The sequence below is a fragment of the Amaranthus tricolor genome, chromosome 7, assembly GCF_026212465.1.
Source record: "Amaranthus tricolor cultivar Red isolate AtriRed21 chromosome 7, ASM2621246v1, whole genome shotgun sequence".
NCBI lineage: Eukaryota > Viridiplantae > Streptophyta > Magnoliopsida > Caryophyllales > Amaranthaceae > Amaranthus > Amaranthus tricolor.
This window is the reverse complement of record NC_080053.1, coordinates 8,755,130-8,782,381: the sequence shown is the minus strand read 5'-3', so window position 1 is coordinate 8,782,381 and position 27,252 is coordinate 8,755,130. Positions and strand designations below refer to the sequence as shown.

At 33.3% G+C, this 27,252-nt stretch overlaps 4 protein-coding genes across 13 annotated transcripts; 2 read left to right on the top strand and 2 right to left on the bottom strand.

The window, feature by feature from the left end:
- Positions 1 to 1,883: 1,883 nt before the first annotated feature.
- Positions 1,884 to 15,825, bottom strand: LOC130817526 (uncharacterized). 2 transcript variants are annotated; one of them, XM_057683281.1, is made up of 6 exons: positions 15,481 to 15,825; positions 15,322 to 15,378; positions 13,600 to 13,753; positions 13,404 to 13,501; positions 13,253 to 13,318; positions 1,884 to 2,371 (listed from the first exon to the last, which is right to left on the bottom strand). In XM_057683281.1, exons 1-6 carry the CDS (start codon positions 15,607 to 15,609, stop codon positions 2,327 to 2,329), a joined length of 549 nt encoding a protein of 182 aa, XP_057539264.1. In that variant the 5' UTR covers positions 15,610 to 15,825; the 3' UTR covers positions 1,884 to 2,326. The 2 variants fall into 2 exon arrangements, with proteins under 2 accessions (XP_057539264.1, XP_057539263.1); XM_057683280.1 differs by lacking the exon at positions 1,884 to 2,371 and having other exon boundaries at positions 9,711 to 13,318; positions 15,481 to 15,744.
- A 627-nt stretch (positions 15,826 to 16,452) lies between these two features.
- Positions 16,453 to 17,607, top strand: LOC130818461 (uncharacterized). Its single transcript, XM_057684632.1, has 2 exons — positions 16,453 to 17,398; positions 17,489 to 17,607. The coding sequence occupies exons 1-2, from the start codon at positions 16,453 to 16,455 to the stop codon at positions 17,605 to 17,607; spliced, it is 1,065 nt and encodes a 354-aa protein (XP_057540615.1).
- A 3,387-nt stretch (positions 17,608 to 20,994) lies between these two features.
- Positions 20,995 to 22,813, top strand: LOC130818460 (uncharacterized). The gene is made up of 3 exons (XM_057684631.1): positions 20,995 to 21,855; positions 22,588 to 22,659; positions 22,766 to 22,813. Exons 1-3 carry the CDS (start codon positions 20,995 to 20,997, stop codon positions 22,811 to 22,813), a joined length of 981 nt encoding a protein of 326 aa, XP_057540614.1.
- On the bottom strand, positions 22,649 to 26,514 carry LOC130818129 (thiamine-repressible mitochondrial transport protein THI74-like). Of its 9 annotated transcripts, none has more exons than XR_009043921.1 (8): positions 26,356 to 26,514; positions 25,856 to 26,254; positions 24,908 to 25,122; positions 24,360 to 24,430; positions 24,172 to 24,285; positions 23,343 to 23,457; positions 23,081 to 23,205; positions 22,649 to 22,883 (listed from the first exon to the last, which is right to left on the bottom strand). XR_009043921.1 is itself a non-coding variant. In XM_057684172.1 (8 exons), the coding sequence occupies exons 2-8, from the start codon at positions 26,195 to 26,197 to the stop codon at positions 22,821 to 22,823; spliced, it is 1,056 nt and encodes a 351-aa protein (XP_057540155.1). In that variant the 5' UTR covers positions 26,198 to 26,254; positions 26,356 to 26,514; the 3' UTR covers positions 22,649 to 22,820. The 9 variants fall into 9 exon arrangements, 5 of the variants coding, with proteins under 5 accessions (XP_057540155.1, XP_057540158.1, XP_057540157.1 ...); XR_009043922.1 differs by having other exon boundaries at positions 23,364 to 23,457; XR_009043923.1 differs by having other exon boundaries at positions 23,364 to 23,457; positions 24,184 to 24,285.
- Positions 26,515 to 27,252: the final 738 nt, after the last annotated feature.

The following is a 27,252-nucleotide window of genomic DNA, read 5'->3' as shown; positions in this document are numbered from 1 at the left end:
TGACGGGAATGTCTCCACGTGAGCATGAAGTGATTAAAAATGTCTCTGGTTTCAGAATAGGTAAGTTACCTTTTACCTATCTAGAAGTTCCCATGGATACTAAGAAAATCACCCCTACAAAATGTGAAATACTCATTGATAAGATGTGTAGAAGAATCAAGATTTGGAGCTCTTGAAATCTCTCGTATAGTGGTAGACTTCAATTGGTAAATTCGGTTCTTACCTCTATATGTACTTATTGGGCTCTAATTTTCATATTGCCAAAGACAATCATTAACAAAATCAATAGTGTTTGTCAACATTTTCTATGGCATGGTGTTAGTGAAGGAACAAAACATGAAAATATTGCTTGGGATAATTTGTGTGAAACAAAAAAAGTGGGCGGGTTGAGCATTAGGAATGTAATGCTTTGGAACAAGGCAGCCATTGGAAAACAAATTTGGGCCATAAGCCATAAGAAGGACAATTTATGGGTCAAGTGGGTTCATGCAGTTTACATTAAAGACCAAAAATGGGAGGAACATAATCCTCCCATCACTGCGAGCTGGATGGGGAAAGGGCTATGCAAGTTAAGAGATGAAATACATGCTACTATCCAGCAGCAGACCAGCACGCAGTACAGCATTAAAAGGGTGTACAGATTGCTGATACCACCTGAGAACAACGTCAACTGGAGCAGGAACGTCTGGTGCAGATATTCAGTACCTAAGCATAGGTTCATCACCTGGTTAACTATGAGAAGCAGGTTGTATACAAGAGACAGACTTCTGAATTTTAATTTGGTACAGGACGCAACTTGTGTTCTTTGCAGTAACGATATTGAAACACACGATCATCTCTTCTTTCAATGCCCATGCAGTGTGATGATTTTGCAGCAAATTATGCAGTGGATGGGATATGACTCAACGTCCCATTCATTGCATTCCATCCTCCACAAGTGCGGAAACATCAGGGGGACAGAATGAAGAAGCAAGCCTTACTAGTTGCAATTGCAGCGACAGTTTATGGTGTTTGGAAATTACGGAATGACGTTATTTGGAGGAAAAAAGATACATCAACTACAACACACATCATCAATCAGATCAAGTGGAGTGTGAAAAATAGGCTAATTCAATTGTGCAAGGAGAATGATAGGCAAATAGATTGGCTCCTTGCTTTGTAATCTTGTTCTTGGAATGATGCTAAAAATGATTAAGCCTTGATTGGGAACCCTTCCTAGAAGGTGGCTCTCGCTAGTGCTCATGATGGTTGGCATCATCTTGTTTCTTTGTATTTGTACTCGGATATTGTTTTGGTGTTATAATTATTCTTATTTCTCAAAAAAAAAAAATAATAATAATAATAATAATAATAATGGGTAATCATGATCTGATCTGATCTGGTCTAATTTGATCTGAACAAATTTAATCTGATCTGATCTAGTCTATTTTGATCTGATTTTAATAAGAATAAGTAATAAGTTCAAAAAGTAAGTTTAAGAGAAAATGTTCTAAGAATAGCATTTTCCCTTCATTGTGAACAATATATTAAAAAAATTACAACCATGGATATAGCTAATATCCACATCAAAACTATTCAAGTTGTTAATCCTTGGCCACTTTAGAAATCACCACCATGACTTCAACTACATTTCTTCTATTAAAAACCTTAAAGGTATATGTCTATAATCATATTTTTCTTTGACAAAAAAAAATTAAAAAAAAAAATTGAATAGAAAAAAAGAATACCAAAGTACTCATTGTTCTAATGAGTTACACTTCCAATTTTCTACTTAGTTGAAAGCAATGGAAGATAAGGAAAAATTAAGTAAATTGAGATGAAGACATATATTGCATTTCGCTTAAAGTATTTTCTTCTAGCCTTTTGTCCACTCATGTTCGTTATCTAAAAGATTGTTAATCTCCATAAAACAACAAAGTACTACACAAGAATTCAAGACAAACACAATTAAGAAACGTCAATGGAAACTCAGTTTATTCTATTACTATCAAATCTTTATAAAGAAAATAAGATTCTAAAAATTATGACCAATAAAACTTAGGTGCGCCCATAAGAGAAAGGACTATTAAATTTATAGTACCAACTACCAAGACATGATTTGTTTAGGTTCTTCACACCCACAAAAAAGAAAAGGAACTCATATCTTGCACGGCAATCATCTCCTGAATTCTCTTCCGAGACAGAATCCATCTCGAACATATCATAAAATCAGAAGTTCTAATTTTTATGCGCCTTACAAAATAAGGTCATAACAAGAAATCAACAGCCATGCTTCGTAAGAGTCTAAAGATTGGTTCACTTGATGAATGAAGCATTTTGCAGACAATTAATAGAGAGAAAACCCCTGAACACCACCGGAATACTCGACATCCTGAGAGCAAAACAAATAAAATTGTCAAATATGTAATCAATGACTAAAGGTAGGGAAATTTGGAAAATACTGAAATCCAAAAACAATCAGCACACAGTTGAAAAATAATCCGACTAAATTAGCAGTGAAATTTTCAAGTCTCAATAGAGGATAAATGTGTGCTACGTCTCTAGGAAATAAAAGAGAAGTATCAGATTTTATTCTTGGTGAAATCTGTTTCAGTGCCTGAGAGTTTCTATGACAACAAAGCAATTGAAGCTGGTCTGCATTCTAGTGGATAATACCGGAAGAATCAGAATGCGGAAAAGCAGGAACGAATATAATTTGAATTCAGCTATCGCAAAGTTGTGTTGTTAAGGAGAGATTGGAAAATCCTTAAAAGGTATATCCTTCTTTCTCGAACATAGGTTGTAAATTGATTTTGCTTTCTCAGCATATTTTCATTTACTAAAGAGGAATTCAACCCTACAAAGACAACACATACATATACGCTTTCTAAACTTCTAGTATTAAGAGACTCCATAAGTAAGCATCATTGACACAAACACAACATAAGGATGTGTCTTAGTTGATTACAATAGTATAGCCTCAGATGTAGCCTAATGGGAAGAATTTTTATTGTTGGATCACAAGTAGAGAAGACCCTATTAAATACAATATCAAATTTAGGAACAGGTAATGATCATTTATATCATCGGGTTAATCATATAACTTCAATCTTCAAAAATTCATCTTCACAACCAGTGACACATAATTTGTTAGTTAGTTCGCCTTTTGAATTCGCAATTCGCTCAAAATGGTTCAAAAAAACCCTAAAACCGACCATAATTCGCATTTTTCGATTCACATTCACGAGGTGATTAGCTAATCATGTGACACTGTTCACAACACTCCAAATTCTAAAGTAACTTTCCAACATAACTTAAAAGCTATCATAGGCCTTGGTAAAAAACAGTTTCATTACAGTAGTAAACATACTAAGAGCATGCGACCTCTTCCTAACACGTATTAAAGTGCTTCTTAATGACCTAGGTTTTAGTTAAACTCTATTCCATAGTTCAATTACAGAATTACAACAATGGACTTTTATTGCTATATCATAAGGTGATATATATATATATATAAATAAATATATATATATATATATATATATATATATATATGAGAAAATTATAAAAAACTACCTAATATATACCCCATTTTGTAAAAAACTACCTTATGTAAAAAGTTTTGCAAAAAACTACCTTATATAATACAATTGTTTGCAAAACACTACCTTATAACGGTTTGTGGCCTTTGACCGCTAACTTTAATCGTTGACCCGCATGTGACACTCACGTGATGTTTTTAACCTTTTTTTTTTATTTTTTTTTTCTTAAAAAAGAACTAAATGGAGACTTATAATCTACAATCCATCCATGTTATATCATAAACATGATTTTAATGATCTGGGTAGTTTCAGTTTCAAGCTTATCACCAGATGGGCAAGCTTTATTATCTCTGTTATCAGCTGCAGACCCCATTTCAAAATCATCATCTTCAAAATCATCATCTTCGATTCCGCCAGAGTTGGGTTCATGTTCCCAGCTCACAAATTTGTACTTACACATGAATAAGATGACGGGCGAAATACCCCCTCAGTTGGGTAGACTTAAGAAGCTCAGTAGCTTACTTCTATGGGGAAATACTCTATCGGGCAGTATTCCAGTCGAGCTGTCGAATTGTTCGGACTTGATTGTGCTTGATTTATCAGCTAATAATTTATCTGCGGAGATTCCTGGTGAATTGGGGAAATTGGTGTTGTTATAGCAGCTTCATCTATCGGATAATTTACTAACAGGTTCAATTCCTTCTGAGTTGAATAACTGTACTAGTCTCAGATAGGAGATCTTAAGTTTTTGCAGAGCTTTTTCCTATGGGCAAACTCGGTGCCTGGGACTATTCCTGCCGAGTTTGGGAATTGTAGTGACCCATACACGCTTGATCTTTCGAGGAATAGGCTTACTGGGTCAATCCCAGAGAAAATTTTAGGATTGAAGAAGCTCAGCAAGCTGTTGTTGCTGGGGAATGCATTGACTGGTGGGTTGTCACCGGCTATCGCAAACTGTTTTTCTCGACTTGTATATGAATCAATTTTCGAGTAATCTTCCTCATGAGATTGGTAATGTCACTGTCCTTGAGCTGCTTGATTTGCACAATAATCATTTGACAGGAGAAATCCCATCTGAGTTATCGCTAGAAATGGCAGGAAGAAAGAAGGGATTTCGAATGGACTAAACTGAAATGAAGAACTAAATACATTTACACATCACGTGAGTGTCACATGTGGGTCAACAGTTAAAGTTAGCGGTCAAAGGCCACAAACCGTTATAAGGTAGTGTTTTGCAAACAGTTGTATTATATAAGGTAGTTTTTTGCAAAAATTTTTACATAAGATAGTTTTTTACAAAATGGAGTATATATATTAGGTAGTTTTTTATAATTTTCTCATATATATATATATATATATATATATATGTATATATATATATATATATATATATATGTATGTATATATATATATATATATATGTATATATATCTATATATATGTATATATATATATATATATATATATGTATATGTATATATATATATATATATATATGTATATATATCTATATATATGTATATATATATATATATATATATATATGTATGTATATATATATATATATATGTATGTATATATATATATATATATATATATGTATGTATATATATATATATATATATGTATGTATATATATATATATATATATACATACATATACATACGTGTTAGGAAGAGGTCGCATGCTCTTAGTATGTTTACTATGGAATAAAAGTCTATTGTTTGTAATTCTATAATTGAACTATGGAATAGAGTTTAACTAAAACCTAGGTCATTAAGAAGCACTTTAATACATGTTAGGAAGAGGTCGCATGCTCTTAGTATGTTTACTACTGTAATGAAACTGTTTTTTACCAAGGCCTATGATAGCTTTTAAGTTATGTTGGAAAGTTACTTTAGAATTTGGAGTGTTGTGAACAGTGTCACATGATTAGCTAATCACCTCGTGAATGTGAATTGAAAAATGCGAATTATGGTCGGTTTTAGGGTTTTTTTGAACCATTTTGCGCGAATATATATATATATATATATATATATATATATATATATATATATATATATATATATATATATATATATATATATATATATATATATATATATATATATATATATACATACATATATACATATATACATATATATGTATGTATATATATGTATATGTATATATATGTATATATATATGTATATATATATATATATATATATATATATATGTATATGTATATATATGTATATATATATGTATATATATATATATATATATACATATATACATATATATGTATGTATATATATGTATATGTATATATATGTATATATATATATATATATATATATATATATATATATATGTCTACTTGGTTGAAGGTCTAAAATTTAACTTGCTAAGTGTGTCTCAACTATGTGAAAAAGGTAATCAAGTAATCTTTGATAAAGAAAAATGTATTCTAAAAAACCCTGACACCAGAGATACATTTATTATCGCCCTTAGACATGATAATGTTTATGCTTTGAATACTAACGAAATTGCAGCTCAAAATTTCAACTACTTAAAGCCAATAACGGATGATCCAAAGCTATGGCATAGACGGCTTGGTCACATAAATACGCACACCACGCATGAATTAGTAAGTAATGATCTAGTTAAGGGACTTCCAGCTCTTGACTACAAACACAGTCCTGCATGTGATGCTTGCATTAGCTGTAAACAAGTAAGAAGTTCTTTTAAACCGAAGAAAATGGTAAGTCCATCAAGACCATGTGAACTTCTACACATTGATTTATGTGGTCCAATGCGTGTACGGAGCATATGAGGTAAATCTTACATTCTAGTTACAGTTGATGATTATTCTAGATTTACGTGGGTTGATTTTTTGAAGGATAAAGTGAAGCCTTGAAACCGTTCTCAAGATGTTGTAAAGAAATGCAAACTCAGTTGAATCTTCTAATAGTTTCGGTTAGAAGTGATCATGGGAGAGAGTTTGATCAACTAGGCTTTGGTTCGTTTTGTGAGAAATACGGTATAACCCATAACTTTTCAGCTCCTAGGACACCCCAACAAAATGGCGTGGTTGAAACGAAAAACTTAAGAGGGAATGGCTAGGACAATGCTTATAGAGAATGGATTAGCCAAACATTATTGGGTCGAGGCAATTAACACAGCAAATTATGTTTTAAATAGGTGTCTCATTAGACCTATACTTAAGAAATCCCCTACGAGTTATTTAAAGGAAGAAAACCAAACATAGCCTACCTTAGATCATTTGGTTACAAATATTTTATCCATAATAATGGAAAGGATAATTTAGGTAAATTTGATGCTAGAAGTGATGAAGGTATATTTCTTAGATACTCATTAAATAGTAAGGCTTATAGAGTTCTAAATAAGCGATTTATTAAATAAAGTAAAAGAAAGATGGCATATTTATTTGTTAAAGTAAATATGTTAGAGATTTATTAAAGAAGTACAATATGGATCAATGCAAAAGTACTAATACGCCTATGAGTGCAACACTAAGTCTAGATCAAGATATAAATGGTAAGAGTGTTGATCAAAAGACTTATAGAGGTATGATTGGTTCTTTATTGTATTTAACAGCTAGTCGTCCTGATATAATGTTTAGTGTTTGTTTATGTGCTCGTTTTCAAGCTAACCCAAAAGAATCTCACTTAACAGCAGTTAAGAGAATCTTTAGATATTTGCATGGAACTAAAGACTTCGGTCTATGATACCCTAGTTGTAGAGATTTTGGTTTAATTGGTTTTTCAGATGCTAATTATGCTGGTTATGAGGTGGATAGAAAAAGCACTTCAAGATCGTGTCAATTCTTGGAATCATCATTGATTTCATGGTATTCTAAAAAGCAAAATTCAGTTGCTTTATCTACGGCTGAAGCTGAATATATATCAGCTAGTGCATGTTGTTCTCAAATCTTATGGATTGCACAACAGCTTCGAGATCTTGGAGTTGATCTCAAAGGTATTCCAATTAAGTGTGATAATACAAGTGCAATTTGTATTACTAAAAATCCAGTACAACATTCACGTACAAAACACATTGAGGTTCGTCACCATTTCATACGTGATCATGTTGAGAAAGGTCATATTACACTATCTTTTATTCCTACAGAAAATCAATTAGCTGATATATTTACAAAACCTTTAAGTCCTGATCGTTTTGCATATATTCATATGGAACTTGGCATGTTAAATGATGTTGCATGAACTAAGGAGGAGTAAGGTTAAAATATTACTAAATACTAAGTATGTATTTAAGGGGAGTATTTCATTTTATTTACATGATTTAATTATGGTTGCATATACATATGTTTGTACATGTATTTGAGGGTTGAAAATTAAATTTCAATTTCTTAAAAATATATGTTACATATATAAAATATAAATAATGGGATTTATAATTAAATAATTTTAATTAGTAAAGGATATTTAATTTTCTTAAACAAAATTGTATGCTTGATATATATGTTTTGGACGTCAACCACATACAAATTACTTAGTGATGTATTTGGTCCTAATCTAATTAGTTTTTAAATGAGACTCATGATTACAGTCGTTATGCATACACTCACGTCACTCAATACACTCCAAACCGGTCAAGCTACACTCAACTTTAATGTTGTCCTTTCCCTAAGTTGTCAAATCACAATTTATTGTTGTACAAATGCATTGTACTTCATCTCTTTTAAGAAGTTGTGAACCATCCTTTTCCCATTCACTCTCACACATTTCTGATTTTCTTTTGAAACATCTCTTTCATTTTTTCCCTTTCAAGTTCTAAGAAAACTCATCAATGGCCCCTAAGAGAAAGTTAACCCAATCCTCTACAAAAACTGAAATAGGACAGACTTCAAAATCACCAATGCAAGAAACTCCTACTCCATCTATTCCCTCACCTTTTATTGCAATCTATCTTTCATAACTCTTGATGGCTTTCTCGCTTTAAGAAGTTATGTTAAAGGTCAAGAAATTGTGATTACGAAAACCCTAATCAACGAGTTGTTCAAATTTTCTAATGTTGTTGATGATTCCACTCCTAGCTCAATTGCTTTTGAAAATGCTAAAGATATGTTTGTTTTATCATCTCATCTTGATTTTCTCCTACAAGACAGTTAACCCACAATGGATTAACTTTGTCTAGAAAACTTCTCTACAGTTTGATAGCCAAAATTGTATTTTCCAAAGGAACTTCTTGTGAGTTGGTCTCTAATTCTCATTTGATTTTAATGTGGAAAATTGTTGCCCGAAAACCGATTGATTATGCCGCTTTAATCATTTCTACTATGTGGTTTTGTAGTTTCAGTTTCCAAAATTTGGCCCTCCCTTATGCAAATCTTCTTTCACTCATCTTTGATCACTTCAATCTCAACACTGATTTGGAAGAGGTTGACTATTCTGGTCCTCAATCTTTTTCCAACAATGTTTTGCCTCCTTTAGGGATCTTTAAAGTCGAAGGTAAATATGAGTTATACTCAAATTTAGCTGTGACAAAGAAAGAGGAGTTACAGAAATTGCATGGGAAAAAGATAGGCCGGTTGGACCCTCATTCTAAAGAAAGTCTACTACCCATTCTTGCCTCGAGTCACTTGATTCTGAGGTTTGTGAAATCAAAGTGTCCTTACTCGAATTGCATGATAAAGTGTCCAAACTTACCTTTATGCTAGACGCTTTCATGAAAGATATGAAGGGCATGAAGAGGAGCCTACTGAGAAAGAGCAGAAGGTGTCAAAAGATGGAGAGGTTGCTACCCCTGTCCAAACTATATCACCACCAACTGTTGAAGCTACCCCAATCACTATTCCACCCGGAAAACCTAAGGCTTCCAAGAAAAGGAAGACAAGGTCCAAAAAGTAGTTTTTATGTTGGTTGATGAACAACTTTTTTAATCGGTAAACGATTAATTTTTGTTAAACAATCCCAAACATTTAATTCCCTATTTACTTTTTGATGAAAGTCAAAAAGAGGGAGAAATTATTTTGTTTATTGTAATAGTTTATTATGTTTATGTTTTGTTGGTGGATTGTTGTTGATTGTTTGTCATGTTGCTTGATACTTGATTGTTTGCATATTCATGTTGTTGCATGTATATTATTTATGCCATAGTTTGTCATTCTTCAACACACAGAGAGGATAAAGAAACCTTGGTTTGTCATTAACTAGATATTTCTTTTTTTTAATTGTGTTGGGTGAGGCGAGGAGGGATGCATCTGCGAAATGAGAATATCAGACATCACTGAAAGAGGAACATTATAACATAAGGAGAGTTTGTCAACAGATATGATAGAATCAGGTCATAGGGTGTCATATAGGTAGATCAATAAAGGTGCAAGAAAAGAGGCTTATACTATCAATTATCATGTTTTATGCAAAGCAAGTATGTCGTATACACTCGTATTAGCAAATGCTTGGGCAAGAAGAGGGAGTTGGGAGGAAGGGGGCAAGTCAATTAATGATTCCCAACATATTCAGGGGATAGGTAAAAAAACTGAGGTGAAAACTAGAAAATCTTTCAACTTTTGAGACCTATAAGCAGCATACAACCTTCAAAATGTGGCATATGTTGCGGATTATGATGCCTTTAAAGGAATATGTGTGAGCATGTAAGAATTTCGGGTTACTCTCATTAATGCTCCTCACTTAAGTCTCAACTTGAAGTGTTGTGATATGACTCACGTGACCGACAAGAAAGTAGCGTCGGTAAGGGCAGTTTGGTCTTTTGGTTTTTGGTTTTAGATTTGTTTTGGATTCTATTTTGGTGGAATTCTTTCTGTGTATATATATAGTGGTGTAGGGGTCTGTTGAGTCTTGTCTAGAGATTTAAGAAAATATTCACTGTTTAGGAGTATAGGAATCACTTGAAGACTTTTACTTATCTTGTTCACAGTAATGAATCATTTTCCTTTTGTCTCTTGCCATTACAAGCGTATCATCTTTTATCTTTACTATTCAGATCTGTACACTTGAAATTGCAGGAGGAATTCAAGGAGTTTATGTCACATCTACTTGAAGAATGAGAGGCGGATGGAAAAGGAGAGCTGGTGCAAGAAATTAAAGAAGACCAAGGGAGGATAACACAAGTTTGGGCAAAATTGGTGGGAGGAAGGTCGAAACAAAGACGGGGGTACTGTGGTAGTGAAGAAGTGAGAAAATGGAAGTGGAGGAGGCATGGAGAACAATGAAGGGAAGAATGGAGAGCAACAACTTTCGAAAAAGACTGATGAAGATTTCTGTGGCAAAATTGAGTTTGCACATCTCATTAAGAATATGTGCAAGCAATTAAAGAGGAAATTTCACAGGAGGTGGTGCGTGTGGAAATTAGCATGGATCTGGCAGCAAATATGAAGGTGTATGACAACATTCTTGAAATTTTTGAAGAAAAAAAGATAAAAGATCTTTCAGAAAACCCTATTTTTAGGTGAAATATTGAAAGATTTTCAATGGAAATGGACGAATTTTGTCCAGAAAATTTTGACGAGATAGAGTTTTGGGTTACTAAAGAAAAAAGAGAACTAGAGAAGGAAGCAAAAAATGGGAAGAAAAAAAGTCCGCCCATACATAGTGCAGGGCGGTCTCAGATGTATGTAAGGCTGAGGAATGGTGCTGCAGCTAGGGTAAATCAATGAGAAATGGAGAAAGGAACAAGGCAACTTCCTTATTAACGGTGGACTGTGGTGGACCTTAAAAACTCACCGGCAAGAAAAGGATATTGATGGCGATGAAGCACCGCTAGAGTAGAAGAAAGCAATTGGAGAGCTTATGAAAATGTCATAGGATCCATCCATGACACCTTCACTGGTCAGGAAATGGAGTAAGACCGTAGTTTTGGTTGAAGATGTTGAACAATTAACAACTATAGAAAATTCTAGAATTACACGAGCTCCACAACGAAGAGAATGGGAAAAGGCTAGAATGTTGTCTTGTGATTGTAAGAGGAAGAAAGGATATGATGAAGACTCTTGATGGTGGTAGCAGTATTGATGACGGCAGCAGCAAGAGAAGAGGTCATGAGGTTCTGAAAAGGGTGGGCACAATAGTTGGGAAAGATGAAGGGGATGGGTTTTCAGATGGTGAAGAGGATATAAGGACTATAACACATGGCAATTCGTTTAAGAAAGCTCCAGAACATAAACTCAGGGTTACGGCGGTAATTGGATTAAATTTACCTCATTGCCAATATTGTAAGCCACTTGTTAAGAATTTTGATTGTTTTCTCTCACCCAATTCATAAACCTAGCCCATTCATTCACTTTTCTTTCTATGGACAAGCCTTGCTATGGCTACTAACCCTTTAAATTTTGGTTGGGCCTTTATTTTTCATGATACTTCATTCTACTCTGAATTACAATGTTGTATTCAGATTTCAGTTTCATTGAACAATTTTTCACAGCAAGAGATTTATAGAGTTGGGTAAAATTATGAGCAAGAAGATAAGGCACCACACGACATCATACAAGCAAGCGATTCTTGCACAATTTCAGCAAGTTTTACTTCTATTCGTTGTTGTAGCCTAAGCTACATTCTACCCACCTTGAAGACAAGGTGGTTGTTTGGCCTGCTGGTAATAATATGACTCACATGAGCAATAAGGAAGTGGTGTCATTAAGAGCAGTTTGGTCTTATGGATTGTGGTTTTAGATTAGTTTTGGTTTCTGTTTTTGTGGATCCTCTCTATGTATATATTAGTGGTGCAGCTTTGTAAGGGGTCTGTTGAGTGTTGTCTATTCATTGTTTGAAAGTCTAAAAGCCTTAAGAAAACTTCTACTTATCTTGTTCCCAGTAATAAAACATTTTCCTTCAATCTTTGGCCATTACACTTATGTTGACTTTTATCTTTACTATTCAAAACTCCAATCCTGCATTCAAGAACCAGCCACATCATGTTTTGCCCTCCCTCTTCACAAGCAATGCATAGACTAGAATTTTCCCATCTCCAAATGTATCACCTAAAAGGTGCCACATGGAAACTGAAGTGCATCTTGTACCAAAAGCACTCAAGCTGCCCCTACATACTATTTAGTTATAGAGAAGTAAGGTAATTCACTACAGAATACAGATCAAAATCACCATGTATATGCGGGTAATATACGAAAAAAAAAAAAGCATAACACTTCAAGACTCAAGTTTACAAGTCATTGCAAAAATAAAGCAATACTACTCTTACCTGTTTAGTACCCTAGTCATAAATTTAAGCAATGAAAATGAAATTTTACTGGTTTAGTGTAATTTTAGCCTCATGTCAAGGTTCATAGTGATGTTTGTTCAACCCCAAACAAACTTTTTTTTTTGTCAATTGAAAGTCATTTCAATTCATTCCCTTACCTCTTAAGGGAGTGGTATTGGATGGTAGAGAAAATTTGTGAAGAAAAAATACACGAGTCTGGAATTCCATTACCATGGTATTAACATGTACTTTTTATGCAAACTTAAACAAGAAATCATTCTCTTTACTTCCATAGTTCCATTTATAAAATGTACCACATGAGCCCCTAAGAACTAAGTAAGCCTTATTCACTTATCTGGTTGCACTGCCAGTAACAAGGACAACATATAAATAGCAAGCACCCAACAATTAAGAACTAAGAGTATTGACATTCATCAGAAATCATTTTTTAAGAACTCGGACCATTGTAATTCATCAGCAAATCCAGAGAGGAAGTTACATAACAAAAAATTTTAAAAAGACATAAAATGAGGTAATGTTGAACCTGAGCGGGAGGTAAGGAGGACACCCAATCTGACACATGTGTTGGGAGTAGACCCAATGTGTTTAGCTGTCAAAAAAAAAACATTCTTGTCAAGGAAACAGCAAGAGAACTTATTTTATCCCTAAACACAACATTGAGATTCAAAGACTACCTTCCAAACACCAAGGCCAAGTCCCACCAAGTTAAGAGCGATGAAAACCAACTTTGGACCTAGAAGCTCAACTTTGTTGTCCTTATAAGGCTCAAAAACTGGAAAAACAAAACAAGTGTTGATTGCTATTAAGCTCTAATAATGCAAGAAACCCATAGAGTCGAATATAAGGATACATTGTATTAAATGTTTATACCTTTTCCAACATCTCGAAGGGCACTAATGGGCTGCCAAAGAGCCGAAAAAATTATACCAATGCTGAACAAATGTACAGTGCTTCCAGCCATCCACATCATGAATCCCATCATCATCAAATTTTTCAAAGGAGCTTGTGCAACTTCCCAAGCTTTCTAAGGACAGATTCAGAGTATAAAATTAGCGGCATGCATCCAAAAGGAAGTTAAATTCACATTACTAAGGAAACAAGAACCCATTGAATAAATGTACTCCCTCTATCCCATTCACTGAATTTTTATTTTTTGTTGTCCCACTTACTATGCACCCTTTTCTCTTTTGCCAATGGTCCTTTCTACTTTTTGTTACCCCACTTACTTCACACCCTTTTCTCTTTTGCCAATTGTCCCCCACAATTCTCTTTTGATCTCATCCATAAATGCATAATTCTTATAATCCCATCCACTCATTTTCTTACTCTACTTGTTATTTATTCACATACAAATTAATATTCACACCTCCATAAAAGAGGTGCAAATCAAATGGTACAAAGGGACTAGGGAGTAGCTCACAATTTATTTGTTCCTTCAATATCTTGCAAAATATGCATTTTAGTCTGAAGTAAATATCCATGTGGTATCAAAAAGAAACATTTCATCAAGCCATCGCCTTCAAATCATAAAATAGAAAATACCATTTAATGGTGGTTTTTATTTAAAAGCAATAACGCCAATATCGAAATATACAAATATTAACGTCCATATCAAAAATTCCTTAAAATAATCTTTAGAAAAGATGGAAAAATTTACTAACTAGTTTTCATACTATTTTACATTTACAACTAACAAAGATTAAAATTCTCCTTCATTTTGTTTCATTGTGTTTCATGGTGATCCACAATTACACAATAAAATTTATAAATCTACAACCTTTTAGAAGCAGAAGCCTTTTTTTGACTTTTTTATATGCACAGTTGAAGGTACTTTGAAATAGTGCATTTGATAACGTGAAAACAAAAGTGTAGACATTTAAAAAAAGAGAAGTATAATGCTCAGTGTTGAGCTTGAAGCTTATTCCTAAAGATCTCATTCTATTTGTACCAAAATTGTTCCTTTCTTCTCGGAACAAAATGATTTACAAAAAATGTATTGGGCGTGTTTGGTAAATTGCTTAAGGGGTACTTTTAGCAATTTTTGGCATAGTTAGTGGGTTGGAATGTCAAACCATCATATGCCAATGTTAAGTAGATTAGATGGTTGAAACAATTTATTATTATGAGTAAACTATTTTTAAACATGATGGTCTTAGTAGCAGGTTCAAGATCATACGGTCAAATCAATTGATAAAATCAGCTAGTCAAATCAGTCACTCCAATTAGCTATTAGGTATCGATCGTTTGCCAAACACCCAATTGAGTAATAAAAAGCGTTATTTCCTTCACTTTAACTGAATCTATGTTGTTTACTTTCAAAGACGTATACCAATATGAACAATATTTTACAGAGATTTTATCTTTCCACTCATTTAACTGATATCTACAAGCTACAATCAATAAATATGAGAAATTTAGCATAAAAGACAAGAACTTTAATATTGAATAAACCTTCCCGCAATCAAAAACCCATCTCACTATTTAACAAAATCAATTGAAATCTCCCAGTCAAACTATACCACCGACTTCACAAACAAAAATTGATTAGAAATACAAACCCTAAACTTAAAAAAAAATATTGGTAAACTATACCTGAGATTTCCAATTAGCTTCAGCATCCTTCTTTTGACGAGTGACAGAAGAATCCTCCTGTACAATGAAATCAACAGAACAAAAACCTTATAGTCCCATTCCTTTGAATCAAATCGAATCAAAAGTTTCAGATAAAAGAGGGGGAAAATAGAGAAAAACCTGATCTTGAGAAGCGCGAGTAAAGCCAGGAGGATCAGGGAAATCTCGAGTAGAAGGAGCAGTAGAATTATCAGTGAATTCAACAGCCCATCTGCGTCCTCCTACCATAATTCCTTTACCTTTCTCCATTTTTGTTCTCTTTATATTCTGCTTGGAAAACGAAGACTTTTTCTTTCTACTTAAATAACTGGTTGCAGACTGGTGAAGAGCAGATACTTTCGTCGGAAGGTTAAAATTGATGGATTATGCCCGTGTATCAACCTAAGGGCACTATTATTGGTGACCTAATATTGGGTCACATGACCCAAAAATGCTAAAAATGGTGATCTATTTTTAGGTTGGTCATGCAAAAGGTTGGGGGAAAATATTAATGGATGACCCGTTCATTTGAACGGTCATCCCAATTTTTTTCAAAATTTAATGCCACGTGTTGCGTTCTGATTGGGCATTGAAATTTAACAGCCAGCTGCCCCCTGCATGCCTCTGATGTGCGTCAGCTGCAGGCCACGTGGCGCGTTCTGATTGGGTGAGAAAAAATAGCCGTTTTTTGCCTTTAACGGCTATTTTAGTATTAAAATAATTTTTTTTTAAAAAAAAAAATTATACCAACGGTCATATTTTTTCGAGATCTATAAAATGAGACCCATATTGATATTTTTTGACATAATTTTTTTTTTACATATTTTGTTCTTATTTTCCTACTTTTTTTGATTTAAAAAAATACCAAAGTAATCATTTCAAAAATCCCAAAAAAAAAATATGGATTCAAATAACCCAAATTATGGAAGAAATCCATGTAAAAAAAAACCAAGGAAAAAATCTTCTCACAATCAAAGTGCTCAAATTCAATATCAAAATCCTCCGTTTAATCCTCCATTTTCTCAAAATACTCCAAATTCTTCTTATTATATTCCTCAAAATATCCCAAATTCATCTTATTATGTTCCTCAAAATACCCAAAATTCTCAAACTATGTTTCACCACCATCATCAATCTCACAATGTCAACTCTAATATTGATATGTATTCAACTCCAATAAGGGGTGAAAGTTTAGATGAAAATGAGATGGAGTATGATGATGATGATGATGATGATGATGATGATGTTGATGAAAATCAAGGAAATGATCAAGATGTTCAATATGGTAAAGATGGAGGAAATTCTGTTCATCATGTTGATGCTAGTCTTTACACGCAACCATCATTTCAAGATCTAGTTTCACAATTTGGTTCACCACCGAGCTTCACTCAATTGGTTCAACCATCTCAACAGCTACCTAATAATAATGATGAAGCCCCTATACATTCAAAGAAAAGTTGGGATTTGATTGAAGATATTGCTCTCATATGTTCAGTCATGAACACAAGTACAGATCCAATTGTGAGCACCAACCAAAAGATAAGAGTGAGGTGGCAGAAAGTTAAGGAAGCTTATGAAGCAGCGAGGATGGAACGACCCCATCTGATCCCACGAAGAACCGCCGACATGCTTAAATGTCGTTGGGGTAGAGTTGCTCCAGCATGTTTGAAGTGGTCTGGAAGTTATGATGAGGCTGTTAGGAGGAAGAAGAGTGGCACGACAGACGAAGATGTGCTTAAAGAAGCGCATTTAATCCATCAAAGAAAACACGGTAACTTTAACTTGATTGAGCAATGGAAAATTTTAAGAAAGTATAACAAGTGGAAGCAAGTGGTAAAAACTAATCAAAAAAAACAATTGGATCAACAACCAACTGATGATGTTAGTAGTAAAAGTAGTGGGAAAAGATCAAGGACCGAAGAAGATTCTGAAACTCCAACAAGTGAACCTCAAGGAGGATCATCCACGCGCCCCGAGGGTGTGAAGAAGGCTAAGGCTCGCATGACAGGGAAGATGGTCGCAGATCAATCAATTCAAGCTTTGAGTGCATTTGGAGAGAGTCTTCGACTTAATTCAGAAATAATGAAAGAGAAGACAGAACTTCAAAAACAAAAAGAAGCCCGAAAACAAAAACAACTTCAACTGGAAGAATATCGAATGAATTGGGAGATCTATGAATCATTAAGCAAAAAGGAAACTCTTCAGCCATGGGAAGCTGATATGATGGTTCAACTCGGACAATACCTTCAGAATTACAATCGTCAGTAGATATTTTAATTATGTAATGTCTTAATTATGTTTTAATTATGTATTGTTTTTAATGATGGTTTAATTATGTAATGTTTAAAAATGATGTTTTAATTATGTATTTATTTGATGTATGTGCATTGTAATATTTATTTGAAGTTAACGAATTTTTCTTAAATATTAAAAAATATTTATTAAAAATTATATTTATATTTATATTTATTAAAAAATATTATTTTTATTAAAAGAATAATTTTTTTTAATTATAAAATAGTAGATCTATTTTAATCAAATAAAAAATTATATTACCTTTGTACATGAAAATATTATTATAAAAAAATAAAGATAAATGTTAGAAAATTAAGGGAGAGAAATTATGGTGGGGTAGAAAAAAAGTAAGAAAATGAGGATGATGACCTTTTAAAAGAGGTCATTGTTAATAAAATTAGGTTAAAAGATGAAATTTTAGGAGAGAGAAAAATTGTAAAAGAGTGTGATGACCTTTTTTAAAGGTCACCATTAAAGATGGCCTAAGGATACATGTTATATCATACATAATGTTACAAAAAATTGTAAATCTTAGACGAATGAAATATTTTTATTGATTTCTTATTCATTATATGGCAAATTAATTTAGGAAATAATAAAAAATTAAAATAATTATAAGTGTGCAATGGATATAATTTATTAACATATTGAAAATGGTTATAAAAACGTCTTTAAAAAAATTATTATTATTTTAATAGTGAAACGAGTTTGTCATTTTAAAAGTAAAATTTTACTACGATTTTTAGATATCAGATTTATTATTTTTGAGGACAAAATAATTTATACGATGAAAAATACGAGTATATAACCACCTCATATTTGATGAATATGAGTAGGAAGTTGAGTCACCTTACATTTTATGACTCATCAAGGCTATACCCTTTTATTATTAATCTTACACCCATACTCATCTTCTTCTTCTAATCATCTCAAAGTAAGTTTTTGGAAAAAAAAAAAATAGAATCTCATCATATTAGAAATCCCCAATAGTTAGGGTTTGAAGAAATTCAATCTAATATTCTAGAATAATCTGATTTCTTGAGCAAGTGGAAGCTAATTGGGATTGTTTTGGAAATTAGAGAATTCTAGAATTGAAGAAATCAAGTAAAATCTCATCTCTATCCTCTTTTGGTAATAGTATGTTCATATTCATTCTTCCTCCTTTTATGTGTATTGAAATAATTTGCCAAGATCGATACGATGTTAAGAACTTTGATGAACGATAATAATTTCAATGAACTAACAAACGTTTGATAAAATAAAATTTGCAAAATTGACACAATAATTTAAGGAGGTTCACCCAATGATGGCTACATCCTCCGTGGTGTGTAGTTTCTTGTTTGTATTATTTCAATGGAGTAAAACACTCTTACAAATGAAGTATTACAATTGAGTAAGAGATAAAACAAAAAGGCTATGTGTTAATAAAGTAGCTTACCACAATATCATCCCATAAAAAGTTCTTCAAACCCTTTGGAACCTCGTTCCATTTGTACAATATGAAAATCATACAGATTTAAATGCCAATTTGTTTTCCATATTGTCTATGCCACTTGCCACAAGGTTGACCCAAGGCATTGTAATCCAAGTGCATGGGTTCTGTGACTTTGAGGCTTTTTATAGGACCTGAGCCATTTCTCTTCTTAGAGACCATCTAGATGTGGCTAGTATTGTTGGTGCCTTGGTGGTAACATCCAGTGGTACTATTTCCTTCTCCGAGTGATATGGTGGGGCCTCTTCACCCAGTTTCTCATGTCTTGTATGTGGGTCATCATCACTAATGTCACCCTTCTCTTCGGAATCATGATCACTTATGTCCTTCTCTAATTCGAGATCATAGTCCTTATCATCATCACTATTATGCTCAATATCAGAAGTCTCCACCTCAAGAACAATTTCATCTCTGAAAAAATTGCATTGTAGATGTGTACCTGAATGAAAGTGAATAGAAGTATATTAGAACAACATAGCAACGTAATCTCAAGTATATGCCTATTTTTTCAATCAATTCTAACAATTTCAAAACAATAACAAACTAATTGGTGTTGTGCGCCAAGTTTCATGCCAAACAAATTAAGTTTGAACTACTTAAAGTAAGTTAGTGCCATAAAAGCTAAAAAGCCTTAAAAACGCAACTTGGCATGTAAATTCAAGCATATGCCTATTTTTTCAATTCTAACAATTTCTAAACAATAATATATATTAAATAATAGACCATAATGAAGTGGTAGTAAAAAGACATACATGCGTCTAATATGTTCTGAAGATATAAGGTCCGTGAATGGGATTTTATATCCTACGTTTAAAGATCCATGTTATGCAATGGGGTTACTTGACGATGATAAAGATTATGTTGATGGAATTTTGGAAGCAAGCTTTTGGGCTTCAGGACATTATCTACGCAAATTATTTGCAGTCTTACTCACTTCCAATAGTATTTCAAGAACAGAGTATGTTTGGAATCAAACCTGGCACGTTATTTCAGAATATGTTCTCCCATAAACAGCAAAGAATTCTTGGAATACATGGTAAGAAAATTTTCATTTAGATAGATATTACAAATTTTTAAATTAGAAACATAAACAATTTATAATTTATAATAATTTATGTTATGTTTAGATTTGCGGCTAAATGAAATCCAACTGAATAACTATGCTTTAATAGAGATAGAAAAGATCTTACAAGATAATGAAACTACACTTCGTAATATCTCAAATAAGTTATGTCCAGATGAGCTGTTGGTGAGAGATGGTGGTAATAAGCTCATTATGGAGGAATTGATGTATGACAAAGAAGCAATGTGTGTTGAACATGAAAAACTATATTCATGTTTAATGTGTGAGCAAAAAAGCATATATGATGATATTATAAGTGGAATTGCACTGGACAAAGGAGGTGTATTTTTCCTATAAGGTCATGGTGGGACTGGAAAAACTTTCATGTGGCGAACATTGTGTGCTGCTATTAATTCAAGGGGAGATATTGTACTACCCGTTGCTTCAAGGGAAGAACTGCTCATTCTAGATTTGGTATACCTTTGACTGTCACTCAAGATTCCATGTGTTTAGATATCAAACCTGGTAGTGACTTAACTAGACTTTTACAGAAAACCAAACTGATAATTTGGGATGAAGCACCTATGGTGAGAAAGTATTGTTTCGAAGCTTGCGGAATGCATTGCGTGGTGCTGATGGACTCCCCATAGATATCCCTTTTGGAAGCAAAGTAGTTGTATTTGGTGGTGGTTTTCGTTAGATATTCCCTATCATTCCAAAAGGAGCTTGACAAGATATTGTATTTGCAACTATTAATTTGTCATACTTATGGAACTCATATAAAGTGTTGCGATTAACCAAAAACATGAGGCTCCATAATGATTTAAGTGATGCTGTTGAAATAAGAGAATTTGCTGATTGGATACTTAAAATTGGAGATAGAAAACTAGGAGAACCAAATGACGGTGAAGTTGTGATTGACATCCCAGAATATATTTTGATGAAAAATGTACAAGATCCTATTGCGTCAATTGTTCATAACACATATCCTAATCTAATAGGAAAATTGAGCGATGGAAGCCTTTTCTATGATAGGGTTGTTCTAGCTCCTACAAATGAAATTGTTGGCAGAGTTAATAATAATGCAATGTCATTAATACACGGTAAGGAAAAAGTGTACTTGAGCTTAGATTCTATAAGCAAAGCAGATGGTTTTGTTAACAGTCAAAACAATGCATTCTCAGTTGAGTTTCTAAATACAATAAAATGTTCTGGTTTGCCGAATCATGAAATCAGTTTGAAAAAAGGTGTGCTAATTATCTTGCTTAGGAATATTGGTCAGTCAGCTGGTTTGTGCAATGGCACAACGCTGATTGTAAGTCATCTTGGGGAACATACCATAGAGGCTAAGAATTTTACAGGATGTAAAGAGGGAGATACTGTCCTTATTCCACGTATCACTCTTACACCAACTGATAATGTTAATCTGCTTGTTAAGATACAGAGAAGGCAGTTTCTTATAAGCATATGTTTTCCTATGACTATTAACAAAAGTCAAGGACAGTCTTTGTCACATGTTGGATTATTTTTTCCAAAACCTGTTTTCAGCCATGGTCAACTATATGTGGTTGTATCACGTGTGACAAGTAGAAGAGGACTAAAGATTTTAATATGTGATAATGTAAACATCACATATACTTCTACTTATAATGTTGTGTTCAAGGAAGTTTTCTCAAACATATGAGGTATTTTGTATATATTTATAATAATTATTGATTCAAATCATGCAAAAGAAATATTTTCTAATTTGTTGTGGTAAATTTACATTTTTTTATTTCATATTTTGTAGTAAACTATTAAATAATTAAATATGATGACAACAAATGATTTTATTTGTTGCTCATATTTCTATAAATTTCAAATAATTAATATTACTCTTGTACATTTTTATTTGTTGTGGTAAATTTAAATTTGATTTATGAGTAATATTTAATAATTTTTAATTAAAAGTTAACATTTCATATTAATATGATATTTTTTTTTGTGGGAAAAAAGTATTTATGCATCCATGCATGACACGGGTAAATACCTAGTATGTTAGATTAAACAAGAAAAATATGTACCAAATAAAAATAAGTCAATTAAAATTTATCAATTGTTAGGACTTTTTATAATATGTGAATTAACTGTTACTTTCCAGCAAAATTACCAAAATTCATAATTATAATTATGATTATGACACTAAAAACATTTACCGCTAGAATTGTTTTCCCTATTTAGCAGTAATAGACTTAATAATTATACTAATATAATTAATAATTTTATTGACGCATGATTTGATTTGAATTGAATCAATCACATATAATAAAATAAAATCATTTTAGTATCCTTTTTATTTTAATCATTATTTGTAATTAGAGTTTCAATTTAAGTTTAATATATTAGTTTTCTAGATCAGGAGAAGATTTCTAACATCAAGCTATGGCAAACTATTGTGAGTAACAGTATGCTACGTGAAATAGTTAATTGGGTTATTGGTCGATAGATATAGAAAAGCCAAAACAAAAGATTATTACATTCCCTAATCACTCTGTAAATTTCAAGGTTCGTTTGTATTATTACATTCTTTGTATTAGATTTCAGGTATTGGAATTTCTGTCTCCAATGGAATGCCTGCTTTTTGACAAAATGTCAAGCATTTCTGTCTAATGTAAACTTGTCTGATATGTTAGCTAACACAAAACCTGCAAGCACCTGGATTGTATACCAATGAAACGTATTAGCTCAACGCCTCAAGCGAGCACAGAAAAACAAACGCTACTGTCAAAATGTCGGGCAAGTCAGTAAGGTCTACGCCTAAGAGAAAATCTGATTAAATTTTGATCGAGCTGAGCTAATTTACGTGGGAATGAATACAAGTAATTAGCTAGCTAGTATGTTTGTGGATATACCTGAATGCATCCGAGGATATAGATGAGAGAGTAATGACGACTGTGGATAACTATGTCAGCGACCATTGCTAGGGGTATCGTTAATGTCATGCCTAGACTTGCAACAAGCGGGTTTGTCCAAACCACTGAAACCGCCCTATCACGAAATCAAACCGTGTCAGCCTCATAGGAACTTAAAGAAAGATAAAAAAAGATCAGCCTATGTGAATTGTAGAAGCTCGTGAAAAAATGTAATTTTGCCCCTACAAAAAAGTGAATTTACCAAATATAATCCGACACAAACCTTCCAACAACACCATTTACTAGCACGATTTCCCTTGTTGATGAATTTGGAAGCTCAAATTTAGGCTCTAAGCCCACAAGATCGAGTGGCCACGCTGTATAAGAAAGAAGAGAACTAGTTTTTTGTTGTGCGACAGCGGAAGCGAAGATCGTAAAACAATAATGAAACAATAAAGATTCAAACAAACAATAAAGAAAATCACACCGAGAAATTAACGTGGTTCACTATCAACGTGATAGCTACATCCACCGGCACCGAGAATAAACTTTTCACTATAAACCGGGAGATTACAAGATGAACACGAGAAACCACAACAATGGCTCTCCAAGCTTTTTCTCTCTTAGTTTTCTTCACTTTGTATTTTGCATTGCATCTTCTAGTGCTAACAAGAGAGGTATTTATAATTAAACCAACTTGAAAGACGGTTTGGGCTCTAAGTAACCACAAATAACCGACCACAAATAAAGGTAACCGTCCCAAAAGACGTTTCCCGTGAAAAGAAACTTCAATTACACGACCCGTGTAAAACTACGCGAGCCGCAGAGTGAGATCAGAAGCAACTCCCCGCCCCGCGGAGTATTACGCGCCCTGCGGATCAAAGCAGAAGCAACTCCGCGCCCCGCGGACTGCTCTTGGACCCATTTCCTCTTCATCCCATATAACGACCTGTTCGAGTCACTATATTTCAACATTTTTCTTTAAGGTCAAATTAAAACATATGTTTCAGCGATTGACAGTCGTTTTAAAAATGTACTTCTAATTCAGAACGATAATTACAGTAAATAACAGGATTAACAAGAGCAGTCACATGTGTTTTTACCGAGCCACCAGAAGCAAATAAAAGTAAACAGACCGATGTATCCAAAGAGCTTTTGCACATCAGCTTTGTTTCCTTCTGATCCACAATATTTCTTGAGTAAGACTGCCAAAGAATCAAACTTTACTTGATGATATATAATTTCAAGTAAACCACCAAAGAGTATAAGAATGTATTACCTGTAAATAGTCCATATAACATAGCTGAAAGAAGGCCGTAAATGTCACCTGTGATAGTGTGCAATCTTTCCCTGTGTCAATGAGTATGAATACGGTTATCAAATTCGTTCACCATCACCATTCAAACTACTAATAAGACATATTTGTTGTCATCTTCATTCTTTTCAAAACCACAACCAAAAATATGAAACCACCAATTCATTTATTCAACCAAATGCATTGCCGGTTGCTGCAGTCGGATTTCAGTAAACCAATTATATCTATTAGCAAGTAGAGCCGTCTTAAAAAATTTGGAGACCCTGTGCAAAACCTTTATTTTGCGTCTTATTTATAGTAAATATAGTTATTTTTTATTATTAAACTTAACATATTTATTTTTTATTATCTTTTTTATTTACAAAAAGAGGAGGTCTTGTGTGTCTATCACCTCGCACATCCTCAAAGACCCCTCTACTAGCAACTAATCAAAACCTGTATATGTAGGAAAGTATAGTTAAACGAAGAACTTTAAAATTTTGGTTTTAAACAATGAAGTATAGTATACTCACTCAGAGGCATTCAGTATTTGATCTGGTGCCCAAGTTTTGCCAAATGTGGTTAGGAAAACACCAGCCATACTAATGAAAACAGCAATCGTTTTCACAGAGGTTATCGAGTCTTGGCCAAACAAAGCTCCAAAGAAAAGCGCAAACAGTCCTGATGTAGATGTTAAAATCGTGGTGCTTGCCACACTTGTATTTGCTAAAGCCAAGTTTGACGAGTACTGCATATAATAGGATTGTACATTTTTGTTAGTTAGTAAGACTTTTTGGTATGATTGTAGACTTTTACAATATGTTTGGATAGTAAATTAGGAGAGAGAAGAAAGGAATGGGAGGGAATAGGAAGGAAGGGGAGGAAAAGAGCGGAAAAAGACTTCGTTGTTGGTATAGGAAGGAAGGGGTGGGGAATAGAAGGAAATTTCATTTTCCTTTCAAATTTTTTCTCTTATGGAGGATTTGGACGTTAACAAAATAAAGGGATTTAATCCCTTCTAATCTCTTCCCTCTAAATTTTCTTCCTCCCTTTTTGCTATTTCAATAAGGAGATCTCCATCCGTCCATATCCGTTTCTTTCTTTTCCCTCCATTTACTTCCATCCAAACAAAGCCTTAGTATGATTTCATTGATGAAGTACATGTATAAGTCTAGATTCAGAATATGAAGTGTTAGAGTTATTATATGTACGTGAAAGGCCAAAGGTTGACTCTTCAAAGGTCACCACTCACTATTATTCGTAGGCCACTTCCAACCCCAATGCAAAGAATCTTGTACTCATCATTTCAACAAACAACAAAATAACGAAAATAATCTCGTTTTTATCACTAACAAGGGTAAGGTCGCACTTAAGTTGGAGCTACTTAGTGCACTGGGGTGATGCAATGTTTGTGTGTGTGCCTTATATGGAACCTGTTTTATGTATTTAGCATCTGTTAATTAAATAGCATGAAAATGTACCTCAGTAAAAAACCATATGGGAGTCAAACAGAGGCTATACTTGAGAATTTCCCATTTATTCAGCTCAGAACCTTTTTCAAGCATGTTCATTTGTTCATCATCTTCATCCTTATACCTTAACGGCCAGGGTCTGTCCTCTTCATTTACATGTTTATCTGTAATCAGACTGCAAACGATATAGTCATCAGTATTATCTCGTGTTTCATCAGCCTTTGGAGATATGCAAAACCTTCCAAGGAATCCAAGGAAGAAGCTCCTATTGTACAACTGGGTAGCAGTATTTTCTCTGAAGAAGATCCAAATCAGATCTTTTAGGGTAGCTATGGGCAGGTATAGCATCATTAAGGACACCCCAAAGTAAGTCACTGCTAAGGGTTGTCTATACTCTGTGAAGATCCTCTGCAACAAAGCATCAGGAAACTTATTAAATGTCCAAAACAAGTAAAAAAAAAAAAAAAAAAAAAGAAAAATTGATTAGGCACCCAATTTACAAATTTTACTTTTCAAATTAAAGATTTTTGCTCCATGATTTCATTATCCCGATTTCAGTAAGTGACTGTCTGTTAAGCGAGATTTAAAGAATCATATGTGGGAAACCTTATCCTTGATTTGGACAGGGCCGATTCTGGGGTAGGCCAGGAGTGGTACGAAAATGTGAAACAAGTAAGTAAAATTAACAAAAATAAAAATGAGCTTCGGGTAAATCTAATTTCAAAAATAAGTGTTTTTATGTCCGAGCCTAAGATCAAGTTAGTTCGCAGTTACTAACAGCGAACAAACAATTGGTCAAAATTGGTTGTTCGTTGTTATTAACCGCAAACAAAAAGGAGACAATGTCATACTATTAAAAGAGACAAAAAAATGGAAATTATGTTGGAAACATGTTTTTAGTTTTTTCCGTCCCTTCTGATATTATGACATTATCTCCCTTTTGTTCGCAGTTATTAACTACGAACAAATAATTTTGACTTTTTTGACCAATTTTTTTCGTTGTTAGTAAATTGCGAACTAACCTAACCTTAAGTTCGGACATAAAGACGTTTATTTTTATAATTAAGTTTATCTGAAGCTCATTTTTTAATTTCTTTTGGTAATTTTACTTCTTTGTTTCACATTTTCGAGTGCCACAGCCTAGGCCCAACATATATGGGCTAATGTCTAAGGTGACCATATGTCATAAGTATGAAAGATTGACAAATTCGACATTTACATGATATTTTGTTTATCCTAATATATGACACGTCCACAATGTAGATATTATGTTTATCATGATAATAACTTCATATAAAGGGATTCGTCTCAGATTTATTAAAGACTATAATTGATCTTCTTATAGGTCCATGTTTATTTTTTTGTCTAGGGCCTACAAGGCTACAGAATATCAGGAACGACACTGA

Excerpts from the sequence above, each read along its gene's own strand:
- LOC130817526 (XM_057683280.1), bottom strand. The coding sequence starts at position 15,609 with ATGGAGAAAGGTAAAGGAATTATGGTAGGAGGACGCAGATGGGCTGTT. Across the intron at positions 13,754-15,321 it reads AAGCTAATTGGAAATCTCAG|AAAGCTTGGGAAGTTGCACA; the intron begins GTATAGTTTACC and ends ATCTGTCCTTAG. Across the intron at positions 13,502-13,599 it reads CCTTCGAGATGTTGGAAAAG|TTTTTGAGCCTTATAAGGAC; the intron begins GTATAAACATTT and ends TTGTTTTTCCAG.
- LOC130818461 (XM_057684632.1), top strand. The coding sequence starts at position 16,453 with ATGTTTCACCACCATCATCAATCTCACAATGTCAACTCTAATATTGAT. Across the intron at positions 17,399-17,488 it reads TTTGAGTGCATTTGGAGAGA|AATATCGAATGAATTGGGAG; the intron begins GTCTTCGACTTA and ends TTCAACTGGAAG.
- LOC130818460 (XM_057684631.1), top strand. The coding sequence starts at position 20,995 with ATGAGGCTCCATAATGATTTAAGTGATGCTGTTGAAATAAGAGAATTT. Across the intron at positions 21,856-22,587 it reads ATAATGTTGTGTTCAAGGAA|GAGAAGATTTCTAACATCAA; the intron begins GTTTTCTCAAAC and ends TTTCTAGATCAG. Across the intron at positions 22,660-22,765 it reads TACGTGAAATAGTTAATTGG|ATTTCAGGTATTGGAATTTC; the intron begins GTTATTGGTCGA and ends TCTTTGTATTAG.
- LOC130818129 (XM_057684172.1), bottom strand. The coding sequence starts at position 26,197 with ATGATGCTATACCTGCCCATAGCTACCCTAAAAGATCTGATTTGGATC. Across the intron at positions 25,123-25,855 it reads CCATATGGTTTTTTACTGAG|TACTCGTCAAACTTGGCTTT; the intron begins GTACATTTTCAT and ends TATTATATGCAG. Across the intron at positions 23,217-23,342 it reads TTTGTGTCGGATTATATTTG|GGCGGTTTCAGTGGTTTGGA; the intron begins GTAAATTCACTT and ends ATTTCGTGATAG.